This window comes from Callithrix jacchus, chromosome 2 (genome assembly GCF_049354715.1).
Source record: "Callithrix jacchus isolate 240 chromosome 2, calJac240_pri, whole genome shotgun sequence".
Lineage (NCBI taxonomy): Eukaryota > Metazoa > Chordata > Mammalia > Primates > Cebidae > Callithrix > Callithrix jacchus.
The window spans coordinates 4,596,482-4,614,084 of record NC_133503.1 but is presented as its reverse complement, the minus strand read 5'-3'; the positions used below and the strand labels follow the sequence as shown (position 1 = coordinate 4,614,084).

Here is a 17,603-nt window from a genome sequence, read left to right as displayed (position 1 = left end):
CTCCCCCAGTGTGAGGGATTACTTTGGGAGGCTAAGGCGGGCTGATCACAAGGTCAGAAGTTTGAGACCAGCCTGGCCAGTATGGTGAAACCCCATCTCTACTAAAAATACAAAAAAAAAAAAAAAAAATCCAGGCAAGGTGGTAGGTGCCTGTAGTCCCAGCTACTCAGGAGGCTGAGGCAGGAGAATCTCTTGAATCTGGGAGGCAGAGGTTGCGGTGAGCTGAGATCAAGCCACTGCACTCTGGCCTGGACAGCAAAGTAAGACTCTGTCTCAAAAAAAAAAAGAAAGAAAAGAAAAGAAATTTTGGGCATGATCTCAGCTAGTGCCCTTAACCAAGTCACATAACTTTTCCATACCCTGCGTTTATTTCCTTATTTAAGGAAATAGGTATCTTTTTCTATTCCAGAGAAGCTCTTATTAACATTATAAATTCCGAAAGCTTAGGCGAAGGCCGTGTCTTAGTGTCATATTGAGAAGAATTTGGCAAACAGAATCCCAGAGGGATGACACCATTAGCTAGGGTGTCTGCAGAGTTTTTAAAATGATAACATCTGCTCCCCAGCCAGAAGACGTTTCATTTCTCACCGTATGTTCCAGAGTCCACTTCCGCTAGCGCCAGTCATCGCTCTCGCATCCCAGCAGACAGCGAGATCACCTGTGGCATCTTGGTGAGGACAGGCTGTCATTGAACGGACCTGGGTGACCTTTGGGGTCCCGGGAATGAGTCTCTGGACCCATTTGCAAATCAAACCACATGTAATGAATGGAATCTCTCATCAAAAGAAAAAAAAACTTTTATTTTTTTCTATTGCATAAATAATGGTAAATTAGACTCTTTTATACAGATTATATATTTACAGACAAGTTTGGTTAAAGAAAACTCTGGTAAATATGGCAGTTTTCCTTTATACACTAAGGTAACATATTAATAATATATACTTCATTTGATCCGTGAGTTGCATGCTAAGTTAATTTATATTAATATGTACACTTTATATAAAGATTCTTTTTTGACTAGTCTGCTGACTTTCTCATCACTTAAGAGCAGAAATCATCAACTAATACTGAATGAGAGAAATGGAATGCAAATGAGGTAAGTGGGGAGATGGTCATCAGTGAGTTCAGTCTTAGTGGCTCATTCTAGATATGAGAGCTTCCAAGCTCCAGTGGGCCTGGCTGTGCTCAATCCCCCGCTGTGCTTCTATTTACACCCAACGTATCAGGGCAAAGATTACGGTCATTTACTACTGTGCTTTGAGAGACAACTCACATCCCAAGTCTAATGACTGCTACGGTCACCGCGACCCCTCCTCCCCTCCCAGCAGGTGACATTTCACCAACCCACTGCCTGGACAGACTTTCTGAGTCTAACTGCTCTCTGAAGTCATTGTCTTTGCTTAGCCCTTGGAGAAATAGCTTCTTCCTGGTTCAGAACTGGGGAAGAAAATCAGACCCCACTAAGAAGCCACTGAAGGACCCCTGAAAGCGGATTTTGAGCTAAGAAAGAGAAAATATGCTTTAATTTTCCTTGGAGAGAGTCGAGACACACTGGCTTGTGCAGCTCTCCACCAGGAGCTGAGAGGATCCTTTCTCGGCCAATCTAGGTCTTTTCCAGGGAGAACAACAGGGCTTGTTAGAAAAACAATGACTGGGACGTTAGTCTGCTTTAGGAAGAGGGAAAAAGAGACCTGTGGCTCCTGCAGCCACTCTCTTCCTGGTCATGGCTGGGTCACCTCAACAGCAGGCACCCCTCAACACTCAGCATCCCTCGCCAGCCATTAAACGGCGTTCGCAGGTGACCCGTCCCCTGGGAGAATTAAGCGAATTCCTCACAGTCACCAGAGATTGTGACTCTCCCTTCTGTGGTATTAGGAATAATCAGAACCCACTATCAACCTGTACTGGAATTGCTGCTACAGTAGCCAGAAAAAAAGAGGAAAGAAAGAAATAGCTGGAAATTGTGCTCTTTATTCAGTAGCTTTCGGCAAGGCTTTCTCAGATGGAAAAATAAGCAAATAAATAGCTCTTCTTGGAATCTGGGCTTGTTTCCCCCAACTTTCTCCTGAATTCTGATTCACGTGACCCTTGGGGAGGTGGCTGACTTCCCTTATTTTCACACTTGCCAAGACAAAGGCAGAAAGCTCATCTTTGATGCTCCCTCCAGCCGGCAAGTCCTTAGGTAATAAACAAAACCTCTTGCCTGCAAGATATGACACACTTGACGTAAACCAATTTGCATGGTTTCATTTATAAACGGCAGACACCAAAAGAGAGACTTTATCACAGCTGCCTCTTGGGACTTGTGTTCAAAAGGAGCTGCCGGCTCCTAGTGCAATTCACCGGGGAAATTCGGACCCTCTCAGAAGGGAGCATTCACTCTGTGTTGTTTCAGACGAAACAGATGGGAGGGCTTGTCTGCTTTACTTTTCCTCTGGCTTTAGAGAAACCTGGAGCCAGGGAGACATGTCACTCAACGTAACCTAGATGGTGGAGGAGTCCCACCTTCTGTGCTTTCCCCCATCTGGCAGCACCAACCGCAGTTCTGGTTCTCTCCTCTGCTCTCCTGGCCTCCGTTCAACAGGTCTGAGCACCCTGGGAGAGGCATTCTGGGCTTGACAGATGTCAGAATCCTCCCAGGAATGGCGAGCTACCAGCCTGCTCTTGAAATTCACAGAGCCTGTCAGGTGGATCAGACTGATGGGCAGCCCCGTGACACCTGATGCCCTGCGTGTTTCCAAAGTAGGCCAGCGACCTGGAGAAGACTTTCAGAGGACGGCATCTGCAGCCCTTTAAGAACTTTCTTTGTCTCTCAGGTCCAGAGACGGAGCAGTATCACAGCTGCATCTTGCGTTCCCTGGAATATTTCTTCCTAATCAGCCTGCTCTTCTATGCCACAGGAAAATTCCAGCCTCTGTGTCTTTTCCACTTGGGCAACAACTTAATAACCTGTAGCCATTTGAGAAGCACTAGTTTGAAAGCCAACCTGTCACACCTGAGGAAAGGAGAGGGGTGAGTCTGTGCTCGGCACGGGGGCTGTGCTCAACGGATGAACCAGCCCAAGGTCAGGGCCGGGGGCAGGCGGCTGGTCAAGCTTCATCCACTTTCAGAGGACCGTCTTGGGGGGGGGACTGGAAAAACCTCATTCTTTGTGGTATATTTCAAGCCAATGGAATAAAACTGAATTTGCCTTGGAGACATGTGAACATCATTATCATGTCTCTTGAGACCCTATGAAGAGTCCCAAATGAATATGAAGGAGAAACCGTACTGTCAAAATGACCACGTACGTTAGCAGTGAGCATAGGATACTGAGAGAAATGCGTAGCCCATTGGTGTCACTGATCTCATTCCTCCGGACCAATCACACAGTTTGGATATTTGTTTCCTCCCAGTTTTACGTTGATCTCCAATGTTGGAGGTAGGGCCTGCTGGGAGGCATTTGGGTCACAGGGACAAATTCCTCATGAATGACTCAGTGCCCTCCCTGTGGGTAATGAGTGAATTCTCACTTTACTAGTTCATAAAATCGCTGGTTATTAAGAAAAGGAAACTGGTACCTCCTCTCCTTTCTCTTGTTCCTGTTCCTTCCGTGTGACGTGCCTGCTCCCCCTTCACCTTCCACCGTGAGTGGAAGCTTCCGGAGGCCTCCCCACAGGCCAAGCAGATGCTGATACCTTGTTCATACAGCCTGCAGAACCGTGACCCACATAAACCTCTTTTCTTTATAAAATACCCAGTGTTAAGGTATCCCTTTATGGCAATGCAAAATGGACCATCAACAATTTGTGGCAAGGCCAAAAAGGGCTGAAAAATTGAGGACAGTCCCCTGAGTGACTTAGTGAACGCAGTATGAAGTGAAGCTGAACAGCTGTGACCCTGGAATTACCAGAGACCGGATATTATCAGGTCGTGAGAGGCAGCCCAAATTCTCCTCTATGTTGCCATCACTTTAAATGATTCAAATTGAAAAGTCTTAGCCGGTGAATAATGCTTCTTTTCTTTTAAATTATTATTTTTTTTTTTAGATGGAGTTTCACTCTGTCCCCCAGGCTGGAGTGCAATGGCACGATCTCAGCTCACTGCAGCCTCCACCTCCCAGGTTCAAGTGATTCTCCTGCCCCAGCCTCCAGAGTACTAATTTTTTTTTTTTTTTTTTTTTTAGTAGAGATGGAGTTTCACCATGTTGGCCAGGCTGGGCTTGAACTCCTGACCTCAAGTGATCCACCTGCCTCAGCCTCCCCAAATGCTGGGATTACAGGCGTGACCCACCCTGCCCCGCGCTTGATACTTCTTTTCTAATTCAGATGGATTCTTCCCTTCTGGGGCAGTGGAGCAATCAGGTGTGGAGGGAAGGTGGCTACAGTAAAGTCTTTAGGTTATGGACTCTGAGCTCCATGGGGATCACTGCAGAGACCAATGACAATGTTCTCTGATGTGAGGTCTTTTCAGACAGATGTCTGCAAAGGGGTCTCAGCTCTGCAGACCTCCTGGTTATATACAAGCAGGATGTGCTGAAGTCTAGAAGTTTAATCTTAGTTCATCTGACTCATTACGGGGCTGTAGGAAGAGGGGCCCTGCCTTGCAGGGGAATTCTAGACCCTCCCTTTATCTTGGTGAAATGGTGAAAAATGTCATGACTGCAGGCGTTTGGTGAAATGGCGTGGCAAAATGACCCAATGGGGTTTGAGACCTGCAGTTAGGAGGAGCAGAGCTTAGCAGCTTCTGCAAGGAAGGACGGCAAGGACACGGCAAACTCGGATCCCACACGTGGTCAGGCCAGCCCAAACCAGGGAGCTCTCCTGGGTGCTTACATCCTTTATTTTCTGTCCATGTCCTCAGAGGGCCTCAGGGAAACTGCTAGAGTTAGGTGAAGAGCAACGTGCAAAACTGTCTTTGATTTATGACCTGAGTCTGGACTTAAGCCTAGTAGGAGGCATTTGGAATCAAAGGTAAATTTGTCTCTCTCAGTTCTGAAACGTATCACTTTACAATTCTGCGAATGGGAAGCTGGGAGGGGCATTATTGTCAAAAGGAGCTGTTCATCTTTGACAGGCTCTTTTGGATAACCACAAGATCGTAGACCATTTCTCAAGTGAAATTTGAGACAGAGCAGGTACCGAGAAAGGAGACTCGTAAGACACATCTTGTTCTCTGCAAATAAAACACACAGACGCTTCTGAAACCACTGGGCTTGCCTAAGACCGCATGTAAACCTCAGTTCGCCAGAGGTCACACGTCTGGCTTACGGGAGTGTGTCTCAACAGGCAAGCGCTGCTTTTAAAGACTGGAGGCTTAAAATCTTGTTTGCCTTCCAAGATGATATTTCTGCCTATTTGCCTAGATTAAGGGGCCCTGGCTCTGAACCCTGGGAGGAGAGGTTCGGAGTAGGGATGGGGAGATACCAGGGCTTACAGGTAGCTCCTGTTCTCCTGAGTAAGCAGGACAAGTTCAAACACAAGACAAACAGGCAGAGAAACCCCCCAGATTCTTTGAGAGTCATTGCCTCTCCCAGAAGGATACAGATGAAGAATCAGGTTGCACTCAGGCTAAACTGGAGTGTACTTTAAGAGTGTTCCCTATTTTCGTGTGCCTTGGCAAACTCGGGGTGGAATGTAAGGGTTGCCATAGTAATATCCCTCTTTTTTTTTTTTTTTTTCCCCCAGATCAGTCACGTGACACCCATGCACATGCGGGAAGCCACTGCTAATAGTTCTGATGCAATTCTGTTTGGGGGTTTTGTTGGTATCTGAAGTGGTGGGGCACAAATTCTTTGGGGATTAAGGGGTTCAGGGTCCATTTCCCCTTCTCTCCCAAGGAGAATGCCTTCTTGATCATCACTTCTGTTTTCTGGGGCAGGGGGGAGGGCACCTGTTCTTGCAGCAAGAATGAGCCAAGCTGTCTTTGTCAATCACTCAGCCACCTCTCCGTTGGGCTGCCAAGGTCACTGGTTCCTAAGTCTATTAGCTGGAGGACAGAGCAAGAGGTGGGCTCTTCCCTCGCAATTCCTACAGAAGTCACCTCCAGCTGGGGCTACATGGCATTCTTTGGGCACAGGAAACCAGGACCTTCTGGACCCTTTGGCCATGAACTTAAAGCCACCATGATGGGGACGCTGACTGGCATGGGAGCCTGGCATTAAATTTGTGTGAACAGGGCTGGGAGTTGCTGCCTGACAAAGAAGCCTTCTCTATACCCAAGAGAAACTCTCCAAGCAAAAGCAGCGCGGGTGAAAGTCATCAGGACCAGCTCCGAGCTCCTGAAGTCTAAGGAATGCCGCCAGCTCAGCGCCGGCTCCATGCACTGTGTCTTTCAGTCCCTGGGTGCCACCTGGGGGGTACCAGGGTGGGAAGTTAACTCCCAGGCCACCAGAATTCTGTGTCTTTCTTCTTGCCGTCTCTAGCAGTCCCCAGAGGAATGCATTCTCTTAGATTTTCCCCTGGGGAGGGTGGGCTTGCTTCCAGGTCACTGGGAATGAGAAGGGTCACCGTTAGGGAAGGAATCCTGCAGGCTTTGTAGGAAACAGGATGATGGCACCTCTCCAGAACTCCTTTTCCTATGCACTCCTGCACAGCAACTAACCTTTCTGCCAATGAAATCTAACCCCGCCTCCTTTAGGGTCGCTGTTCTCCAGCAGGAGGCAGGAGAACTCGCAGAACAGCCGCCTTTGAAGAAGTACTCATTGTCTGCCCCGAAGACCAGCCTCAGCTGTCCCATTTTAGTCCCCTCGCATGGGAAGGGGGCTTTGAAGAATCATCCCCGGGGTTTCTACCCAGTCTACTGAGGGTCCTGCACGCCTGTCTCCAGGAGGATATGGTTTGGTGGTTCAGGGGTCAGAGAAAGACAGGAAAGTATATCCCTTCCAGATCTGCTATGCCCTCCCATCCAAGTCCAGTCGGGAGAGGGCAAACTCTCCAGGGCAGAGATTAAGGGTGAAGTTTGATGTATCAGTGTTCTGCATTTGGACCTGTTCTAGTGCAGATTCTAATCCTAAGAGGACAGTGGCGAGTCAGCCAGTGGGAGCAGTGGCAGGGGCAGGCATGCAGTGTGCAGGCGGCAGGGCAGGCAAAGGGGAAAGGCAGGTTGCTGCCTCCTTGGTCTGGCCTTGCTGGGCTGAACTCCAGGAAGTTTTGCAGAGGGACGTGCAATCCCCCAGGCTCTTGGGAGCTTACACCTGCTCCCTCCTCCATACTATGGCTCTAACCCTAGTTTTACTTGTGCTCATCAGAAATATTCATACTCTCCCACCAAGGGAAAGTTTCTACAGCCGCCCCCAGGCTGTTGCCAGGAGCACTTGCAGAGGTGAATGAGAAAAGTCTCATTGGGGACCTTGGGTGCTCCAAGTCTGAGAAGGCGGTAGGGAGAAAGCTGAGCGGGGGATCAGACACATTCAACACGCTAAAAACCCTACCCACTGCATGGAGACAAGAAGGCTTCTGGTGCCTCGATACTGAGGAAAGCGGGAAAGCATGTAGCTTTGGGATGTAATCAAAAGAAGTAGGAGCAAGGTAATTCCATTACAAAATAAAGACCTGAGCTTGGAAAAGTACAAAGGGAACGATTATACCTAGAGATTATCGGCCAATGTGACTACACACACAAGCTTGAATTAATAGTAGTGGCGGACATCTAGGAAAGTCAGGAAATTACAGACTTGAAATGGTGTTGAAAACAGATCCTTGGATTCGGTTCCCTTCCGCAATGAAAGTGTTCTGCAGGCAGAAGTAGATTACCTGTCCTGTTGGCTAAACTCATGAACATCTTTTCCCCTCACCTCCTGAAAATGAATCAGTTTCAGAATCTGAAGGCCAGAAAAGCTGACATCAAATACAGTAGTTCGATCTCTCCATCTCTCCATTTTGGATTGCATTTCTCTTTTTAGCTGGGGAGGACTAACAAAGCAAACTCCAAGGTGAGGAAAAGGTAAGATGCACAAGGACCTTAACTTACAAAGGTCATCCGGCATAGAGATGTGGCGAGTCTCCATGACTCCGGATGGCTGGGTGTGGGTGTCAAAACCTCACCACCAGTCTCAGTCCCCTCCTCCCGCAACCTGCCTCACCCCTACCCCAAAGCAGCAGGGATAAGTGTGGGAGGGAGGACAAGCTTATAGTAGGTTTAAGCAATTGGGGAAGAATGACATCACACACGAAGAAGCCAAATCTATATGTCTATGTTATAGAGATGCCCACAATTACGCTTCTTTTTTCTCTAATGGCAGCACAGGCGGCAAAGCTGGGAGATAGGCTCTCTCTGCAGGTTCCAAAATGCTGGTGCGGGATGGGCTCTAGAAACAGAAAGCCAAGTGCCGACGGAAACAGAGAGCACCCCAGCTCTACCAATGGGAGTCCTCTAGAAAAGGCAGTAAGAACGGAAGCAGTGGGGAGGGGTGCAGCTGAAGACCGCCAGGGGCTGCACCCCACTTAATGGCTTTCCCCTCATGCCTTGGGGGGGGTCTCCATTGGGTGGAGGAAGGAAGCCAGATGAGATGGAAAGCCCCCTCTTCTGTGGCAACCCAGAAGTCAGTCTCTTGGAACTGAGGGTGGACCTCAGCAGAGTCTCCTGTTGGACCTTGGGTTGAAAGAATGGGGAGTGGAGGTGACTGTGTTCATGCCTCTCTCTTGCTCTCTCATCATTGTACCTAAATGGCCGCTGGAATTCTGAGATGAAGTGTTTCTCTAGAGTGATGACTGACGGTTGAAGCAATAATTCAGAAATCCTGGCTATTTATTGCATTAGAAAACAAAACCATTAAAGCACGGAAGACAGCCCTTTAGTGTCCCTGCCAAGGAGATGAAGCTGAAGTGCAACCCCAGTCGCACTCAATCATGGGTTCTTTACGGAACGGTCCCATCGTCCGCGTCCATCCATCGTCCGTGGGTCCGTGTCTGCTGTGTGGAGGAAGAGTCTGCCCGCGGGGCATGCACGTGCGCGGTGAGCTGCAGCGTGGTGTGGCTGGCGGGAGGCTGCTACTCCATGCCGCTGCGGAGTATCTGGTTGGCTGCAATCAGCATGACGCTGATGATGAAGGCCATGGCGAAGGCGCAGATGAGGCTCTTCCGGACGCAGGTCTGTCTGTTCTGCTTCTGGGAATGCACTGGTGGTGGGAGGAGGGAAGAGGGGTGGGGAGGACAGAGAGGAGAGGAATGAGACAGTGGGAAGGACAGAGAGGAGAGAAATGAGACAGTGAGATAGGTCACAACTCTTCCTCAACAGGCCAGCAGCGAGTCCTAAAGGATGAGACTGGTCAAATCAAGTTGACAGGCACCTAAGGGACCACTGCCGTGGAGAACGGAGACTGAATAAGACAGTACACCTGCTGGTGAAAGGTATGAAGTGAGAAAACTTGTATAACGAGAACGGTGATGGAGGTGATGTTCACAGGAAGGCATAACTTTATTCTATCCAGATAAAATAGAGACAGAGTGGCGTTCAGAGCTGGGACATATGGGACGTTCCGGGGGGGGGCTTCGTCAAAGGTGTGATCCCGTGATTGCTATATCCATTTCTGCAGCTGATACAAACAGAGCAGAAATTCAGAGGGTTCCCTACACCTCTGTGACCAGCTGGGTACAACTTACCTTTCCTGGATGTGTTCTTGGGTTTTGCTAGTTGAATCACTGTAAGTGATTTCTTGAATTATTTCAGACACACAAATAGTGGTTCTGGAGTGAGGTCATTGGACAAGCAGCATCCTACTGAGAGCTTTTTTTTTTTTTTTTTGGAGATAGTGTCTTGCTCTGTCTCCCAGGCTGGAGTACAATGGTGCAACCATAGCTCACTGCAGCCTTAACCTCCGGGGCTCAAGCTGTCCTTCTCTTTGGGCCTCCTGAGTAGCTGGAACTACAAGTGTGTACCACTGTGCCCGGCTAATTTAAAAAATTTTCATTTTTGTAGAGATGGAGTCTCGCTATGTTGCCCAGGTGATCTCTAACTCCTGGGCTCAAGCCATCTCCTGCCTCAGCCTCCAAAAGTGCTGGGATTAGACGCATGAGCCAACATGTTTGGCCACTCGGGAGATTTTAGAAAATGCAGATTCTTGTCCGTATTCAGTGGCTCTTTTGCCTGTAATCCCAGCACTTTGGGAGGCTGGGGCGGGCAGATCACCTGAGATCAAGAGTTTGAGATCAGCCTGGCTGACATCGTGAAACCCCGTATCCACTAAAAATACAAAAATTAGTCGAGTATGGTGGCATACACCTGTAACTTCAGCCGCTCAACAGGCTGAGGCAGGAGAATCACTTGAACCCAGGAGGCAGAGGTTGTAGTGAGCTGAGATCGTGCTACTGCACTCCACCCTGGGCAACAGAGCGAGACTCTGTCTCAAAAATATAAATGCAGATTCTCGGCCAGCCGTCACCTCAGACCTGCTGAATCAGAGGCTGTGGGAGTGGGGCCCCCATCTGTGTGGAAGAAGCCCTCTATGAGATCTCGGATGCTGCTGAAGTTGGAGAAGTGGGGACTGCTTGCTCTGCGGCCAGCACCGGTGTGGAGACAGGGAGGCATGAAACCCTCTTAGACATGCCAGAGGCAGCGTGTCCTGCCCCCAGACACCACGGTGCAACGGGCTGACTGTGGGTCTAGTGGTTTCATTCTCTCAGTCCTGCTGCTGCCCCAGCTGCTGCACTCTCATTTTTATAAGGCCATGAGAAATCCTGAAGGGGTCTCAATCACAGACCATATTAAGATGGGCTGGAAACAAACAAATGGAAATAACAAGAAAAAGCATTAGCCTGTAATTGCAGCACTTGGGGAGGTCAAGGCAGGAGGATGACTTGAGGCCAGGAGTTTGAGACCAGCTTGGACAACATAGGGCTATCCCATCTCTACAAAAAGTAATAATAAAAAAAAAAGCTGGGTGTCATGGTGCATGCCTATAGTCCCAGCTACTTGGGAGGTTGAGGCAGAAGGATCACTTGAGCCGAAGAGCTTATGGCTGCGCTGACCTATGGTCACACCACTGCACTCCAGCCTGGGCCACAGAGAAGTGAGAAGGGAGGGAGGGGAGGGGAGGGGAAGGGAAGGGAAAGGAAGGGAAGGGAGAGGGAAGGGAGAGGGAGAGGGAGGGGAAAGGGAAGGGAGAGGGAAGGGAAGGAAGAGAGGGAAGGGAAGGAAGAGAGAGGGAAGGGAAGGAAGAGAGAGGGAAGGGAAGGAAGAGAGGGAAGGGAAGGAAGAGAGAGGGAAGGGAAGGAAGAGAGAGGGAAGGGAAGGAAGAGAGAGGGAAGGGAAGGAAGAGAGAGTGAAGGGAAGGGAAGGAAGAGAGAGTGAAGGGAAGGGAAGGAAGAGGGAGGGAAGGGAAGGGAAGGAAGAGAGAGGGAAGGGAAGGAAGAGAGGGAAGGGAAGGGAAGGAAGAGAGAGGGAAGGGAAGGAAGAGAGAGGGAAGGGAAGGAAGAGAGAGGGAAGGGAAGGAAGAGAGGGGAGGGAAGGGAAGGAAGAGAGGGAAGGGAAGGGAAGGAAGAGAGGGAAGGGAAGGGAAGGAAGAGAGGGAAGGGAAGGAAGAGAGAGGGAAGGAAAGGGAGAGGGAAGGGAAGGAAGAGAGAGGGGAAGGGAGAGGGAAGGGAAGGGAAGGAAGAGAGGGAAGGGAAGGGAAGGAAGAGAGGGAAGGGAAGGGAAGGAAGAGAGGGAAGGGAAGGGAAGGAAGAGAGGGAAGGGAAGGGAAGGAAGAGAGGGAAGGGAAGGGAAGGAAGAGAGGGAAGGGAAGGAAGAGGGAAGGGAAGGGAAGGGAGAGGGAAGGGAAGGGAGAGGGAAGGGAAGGGAGAGGGAAGGGAAGGGAAGGGAGAGGGAAGGGAAGGGAAGGAAGAGAGAGGGAAGGGAAGGAAGAGAGAGGGAAGGGAAGGAAGAGAGAGGGAAGGGAAGGAAAAGAGGGAAGGGAAGGAAGAGAGAGGGAAGGGAAGGGAAGGAAGAGAGGGAAGGGAAGGGAGGGAAGGGAAGGGAAGGAAGAGAGGGAAGGGAAGGGAAGGAAGAGAGAGGGAAGGGAAGGAAGAGAGAGGGAAGGGAAGGAAGAGAGGGAAGGGAAGGGAGGGAAGGGAAGGAAGAGAGGGAAGGGAAGGGAAGGAAGAGAGAGGGAAGGGAAGGAAGAGAGAGGGAAGGGAAGGAAGAGAGGGAAGGGAAGGGAAGGAAGAGAGGGAAGGGAAGGGAAGGAAGAGGGAAGGGAAGGGAAGGAAGAGAGGGAAGGGAAGGAAGAGAGAGGGAAGGGAAGGGAAGGAAGAGAGAGGGAAGGGAAGGGAAGGAAGAGAGAGGGAAGGGAAGGAAGAGAGAGGGAAGGGAAGGAAGAGAGAGGGAAGGGAAGGGAGAGAGGGGGAAAGAGCTGAGAAAAAGAAAAGAAAGAAAAAGAGAGAGGGAGAGGGGAGGGTAAAAGGGAGGGAGTAAAAGTGCTGAGAGAGAAATAAAAGGAGAGAGAGAGGGAGGGAAAGAGCTGAGAGAGAGAAAAGAAAAATAGGAAGGAAGGAAAGGAAAAAAGGAAGGGGAAGGAAGGAAAGAAGGAAGGAAAAAAGAAAGAAAGAAAACAGGGGCTTTGATGAAGTGCATCAGGGTTCCCAGACATGGCATTACCTGAGGGAAACAGCTCTACGTGGATGCCAGAATGTCTTCCCCATCCCCTCCTTCCTTTCCTCTACACTTTCTCCCTTGCCCCCTCTCCTGCAGTGGCGCATGTTCCCCAGTTAGCTTACAGGAGACGCCTGTGTCCTGGAGGTCGGCAGGAAGCAACCAGAGCAACTGGCTGAAACAGCAGCACCAGCGCCAGCTAAGAGCTGGACACAAATGACATTCTCAGTCCTGTTGCAGAATTACTGAATGGGACTCTGGGTGGAGGCTGGGAATTTGTCTGAATAAGCTCTCCAGGTGATTAAGGAACTGTTAGATACCCACTCCGAAGTTTTTGATTCAGGAGGCCCAGAGTAGGATAGAGTTGCTGGGAGCAGGAGGGGTCTCTCTCACTCACCCGCACACTCGCGCTCACGCTCTCTCTCTGTGTGTGTGTGAGAGTGTGTGTGTGAGTGTGTGTGTGTGAGTGTGTGTGTGTGAGAGTGTGTGTGTGAGTGTGTGTGTGTGAGAGTGTGTGTGTGAGAGTGTGTGTGTGTGAGTGTGTGTGTGTGTGTGTGTGTGGCTGGGGACACTAAACTGGAGGTACTGAAGAAAATGGCTCTTTACATTTAGCTGTGAAAGAAAAAGGTCAAGATAGTGTCCACAGGCCTTTAAATAATGTAAAAATCACACAAGCTCAAGTACCTCTCTCCCTTGATGTTAAGTGGCTCATCCAAACGCCTGGAAATATTAATAACAGGAAAAAAGTGGGAAGCTGGCCAACTTTCCAAAGGCAAACACAACTTGCTCCAAGAGAAATGGTCCCAAGGGTTGTCAAAGGATCTCTAAAAATGGGATTGATCTTTTTTACGGCTGCATAGTATTCCATGGTGTTTAGATACCACATTTTCTTTTGTTTTTAAATTTTTTTAAATTGCATTTTAGGTTTTGGGATACATGTGAAGAACATGTAAGATTGTTACATAGGTACACACATGGCAGTGTGATTTGCTGCCTTCCTCCCCATCACCTATATCTTATCTGGCATTTCTCCCCATGCTATCCCTCCCCAACTCCGCACCCCCTGCTGTCCCTCCCCTATTTCCCCCCAACAGACCCCAGTGTGTGATACTCCCCTCCCTGTGTCCATGTGTTCTCATTGTTCAACACCCGCCTATGAGTGAGAACATGCAGTGTTTGATGTTCTGTTCTTGTGTCAGTTTGCTGAGAATGATGGTTTCCAGGTTCATCCATGTCCCTACAAAGAACACAAACTCATCATTTTTTTATGGCTGCATAGTATTCCATGGTGTATATGTGCCATATTTGCCCTGTCCTGTCTATCATCGATGGGCATTTGGGTTGGTTCCAGGTCTCTGCTATTGTAAACAGTGCTGCAATGAACATTCGTGTGCATGTGTCCTTACAGTAGAACGATTTATAATCCTTTGGATATATACCCAGTAATGGGATTGCTGGGTCAAATGGAATTTCTATTTCTAGGTCCTTGAAGAATTGCCACACTGTCTTCCACAATGGTTGAACTAATTTACACTCCCACCAGCAGTATAAAAGTGTTCCTATTTCTCCACATCCTCCCCAGCATCTGTTGTCTCCAGATTTTTTAATGATCGCCATTCTAACTGGTGTGAGATGGTATCTCAATGTGGTTTTGATTTGCATTTCTCTAATGACCAGTGATAATGAGCATTTTTCATGTTTGTTGGCCTCATGTATGTCTTCTTTTGTAAAGTGTCTGTTCATATCCTTAGCCCACTTTTGAATGGGCTTGTTTTTTTCTTGTAAATCTGTTTTAGTTCTTTGTAGATTCTGGATATCAGCCCTTTATCAGATGGGTAGATTGCAAAATTTGTTCCCATTCTGTTGGTTGCTGATTCACTCTAATGACTGCCTCTTTTGCTGTGCAGAAGCTGTGGAGTTTGTTAGGTCCCATTTGTTATTTTGGCTTTTGTTTTCAATGCTTTTGATGTTCTGGTGATGAAGTCCTTGCCTATGCCTATGTCCTGAATGGTTTTGCCTAGATTTTCTTCTAGGGTTTTTATGGTGTTAGGTCTTATGTTTAAGTCATTGATCCATCTGGAGTTAATTTTAGTGTAAGGTGTCAGGGAGGGGTACAGTTTCTGCTTTCTGCACGTGTCTAGCTTTCCCAACACCATTTATTAAACAGGTAATCCTTTCCCCATTGCTTGTTTTTGTCAAGTTTGTCAAAGATCGAATGGTTGTAGATGTGTGGTGTTGCCTTCGAGGTCTCTGTTCTGTTCCTTTGGTTTAGATCTCTGTTTTGGTACCAGTACCATGCTGTTTTGATTATTGTAGGCTTGTAGTACAATTTGAAGTCTGGTAGTGTGATGCCTCCTGCTTTGTTCTTTTTGCTTAGAATTGATTTGGCTCTGCGGGCTCTCTTTTGGTTCCATATGAAGTTTAAGGTGGTTATTTTCCAGTTCTGTGAAGAAAGTTAATGGTAGCTTGATGGGGATAGCATTGAATCTGTAAATTACTTCAGGCAGTATGGCTGTTTTCACGATATTGATTCTTCCCAACCATGAACATGGAACGTTTCTCCATATGTTTGTGTCCTATCTTATTTTGCTGAGCAGTGGTTTGTAGCTCTCCTTGAAGAGGTCCTTTACCTTCCTTGTTAGTTGTATTCCTAGGTATTTTATTCTCTTTGTAGCAATTGTGAATGGCAGTTCGTTCTTGATCTGGCTCTCTTTAAGTCTGTTATTGGTGTATAGGAATGCTTGTGATTTTTGCACATTGATTTTGCATCCTGAGCCTTTGCTGAAGTTGCTTATCAGTTTCAGGAGATATTGGGCTGAGATGATGGGATCTTCTAAATATACAACCATGTCATCTGCAAATAGAGACAATTTGACTTTCTCCTTTCCTATTTAAATACCGTTTATTTCTTTTTCTTGCCTGATTGCTCTGGCTAGAACTTCCAGTACTATATTGAATAGGAGTGGTGAGAGAGGGCATCCTTGTCTAGTGCCAGATTTCAAAGGGAATGCTTCCAGTTTTGCCCATTCAGTATGATATTGGCTGTTGGTTTGTCATAAATAGGTTTTATTATTTTATGACATGTTCCATCAATACCTAGTTTATTGAGGGTTTTCAGCATAAAGGGCTGTTCAATTTTGTCAAAGGCCTTCTCTGCATCAATTGAGATAATCATGTGGTTTTTGTCTTTGGTTCTGTTTATTGGTGAATTATGTTTATAGACTTGCATTTGTTGAACCAGCCTTGCATCCCGGGATGAATCCTACTTGATCGTGGTGGATAAGCTTTTTGATGTGCTGTTGCAATCGGTTTGCCAGTTTTTATTGAAGATTTTTGCATCTATGTTCATCATGGATATTGACCTGAAGTTTTCCTTTCTTGCTGAGTCTCTGCCGGGTTTTCATATCAGGATAATGTTGGTCTCATAAAATGATTTGGGAAGGATTCCCTCTTTTTGAATTGTTTGGAATAGTTTCAGAAGGAGTGGTATGAGCTCCTCTTTGTATGTCTGGTAGAATTCGGCTGTGAACTCATCTCAACGTGGGCTTTTTTTTTGGGCAGTAGGCTATATTAACTGCTACCTCAACTTCAGCTCTTGTTATTGGTCTATTCAGGGTTTCGACTTCTTCCTGGTTTAGGCTCTGGAGGGTGCAAGTGTCCAGGAAGTTATACGTTTCTTCCAGATTTACTAGGTTATGTGCATAGAGTTGTTTGTAATAATCTCTGATGATGGTTTGTATTTCTGTGGAATCTGTGGTGACTTCCCCTTTATCATTTTTTACTGCATCTACTTAATTCTTCTCTCTTTTCTTTTTTATTAATCTGGCTAGTGGTCTATTTTGTTGATCTTTTCAAAAAACCAGCTCCTGGATTTATTAATTTTTGAAGGGTTTTTTGTGTCTCTATCATCTCCTTCAGTTCTGCTCTGATATTAGTTATTTCTTGTCTTCTGTTAGGTTTTGAGTTTTTTTGATGATAGGGTGTTGATTTTAGATTTTTCCTTGCTTCTCATGTGGGCATTTTTTACTACATATTTTCCTCTAGAGACTGCTTTATATGTGTCCCAGAGATTCTGGTATGTTGTGTCTTCATTCTCGTTGGTTTTGAAGAACATCTTTATTTCTGCCTTCATTTCATTGTTTATCCAGCCAACACTCAAGAGCCAGTTGTTCAGTGTCCATGAAGCTGTGCGGTTCTGAGTTAGTTTCTGAATTCTGAGTTCTAACTTGATTGCACCATGGTCTGAGAGACTGTTATGATTTCTGTTCTTTTGCATTTGCTGAGGAGTGATTTACTTCCAATTATGTGGTCAATTTTAGAGTAGGTGTGATGTGGTGCTGAGAAGAATGTGTATTCTGTGGATTTGGGGTGGAGAGTTCTGTAAATGTCTATTATGTTTGCTTGATCCAGTCTTGAGTTCAAGTTCTGGATATGCTTGTTAATTTTCTGTCTTGTTGATGTGTCTTATATTGACAATGGGGTGTTAAAGTCTCCCGCTATTATTGTGTGGGAGTCTAAGTCTCTTTGTATGACATTAAGAACTTGCCTTATGTATCTGTGTGTTCCTGCATTGGGTGTATATATATTTAGGATCATTAGCTCTTCTTGTTGCATTGATCCTTTTACCATTATGTAATGTCCTTCTTTGTCTCCTTTGATCTTTGTTGGTTTAAAGTCTATTTTATCAGAGATGAGAATTGCAACTTCTACTTTTTTTGCTCTCCATTTGCTCAGTAAATCTTCCATCTCTTTGAGTCTTTGTGTATCCTTGCATGTGAGATGTGTTTCCTGAATACAGCGCACCAATGGGTTTTGGCTTTTTATCCAATTTGCCAGTCTGTGTCTTTTGATTGGGGCGTTTAATCCATTTACATTTAGGGTTAATATTGTTATATGTGAATTTGATTCTGCCATTTTGATGCTAGCTGGCTGTTTAGCCCATTAGTTGATGCAGGTTCTTCATTGTGTCAATGCTCTTTACCATTTGGTATGTTTTTGGAGTGGCTGGTACTGGTTGTTCCTTTCTATGTTTAGTGCTGCTTTCAGGAGCTCTTGTA

At 47.0% G+C, this 17,603-nt stretch overlaps 1 protein-coding gene across 8 annotated transcripts in view; it reads right to left on the bottom strand.

The window, feature by feature from the left end:
* Positions 1 to 779: 779 nt before the first annotated feature.
* Positions 780 to 17,603, bottom strand: part of CALN1 (calneuron 1) — a 649,447-nt gene continuing 632,623 nt past the window's right edge. For all 8 annotated transcript variants that reach the window (XM_078354140.1, XM_035279438.3, XM_035279415.3 and 5 more), the window contains one exon: positions 780 to 9,097. In XM_078354140.1, the coding sequence (XP_078210266.1) occupies positions 8,970 to 9,097 (128 nt within the window). In that variant the 3' untranslated portion in view covers positions 780 to 8,969. The remainder of the gene's footprint in view (positions 9,098 to 17,603) is intronic.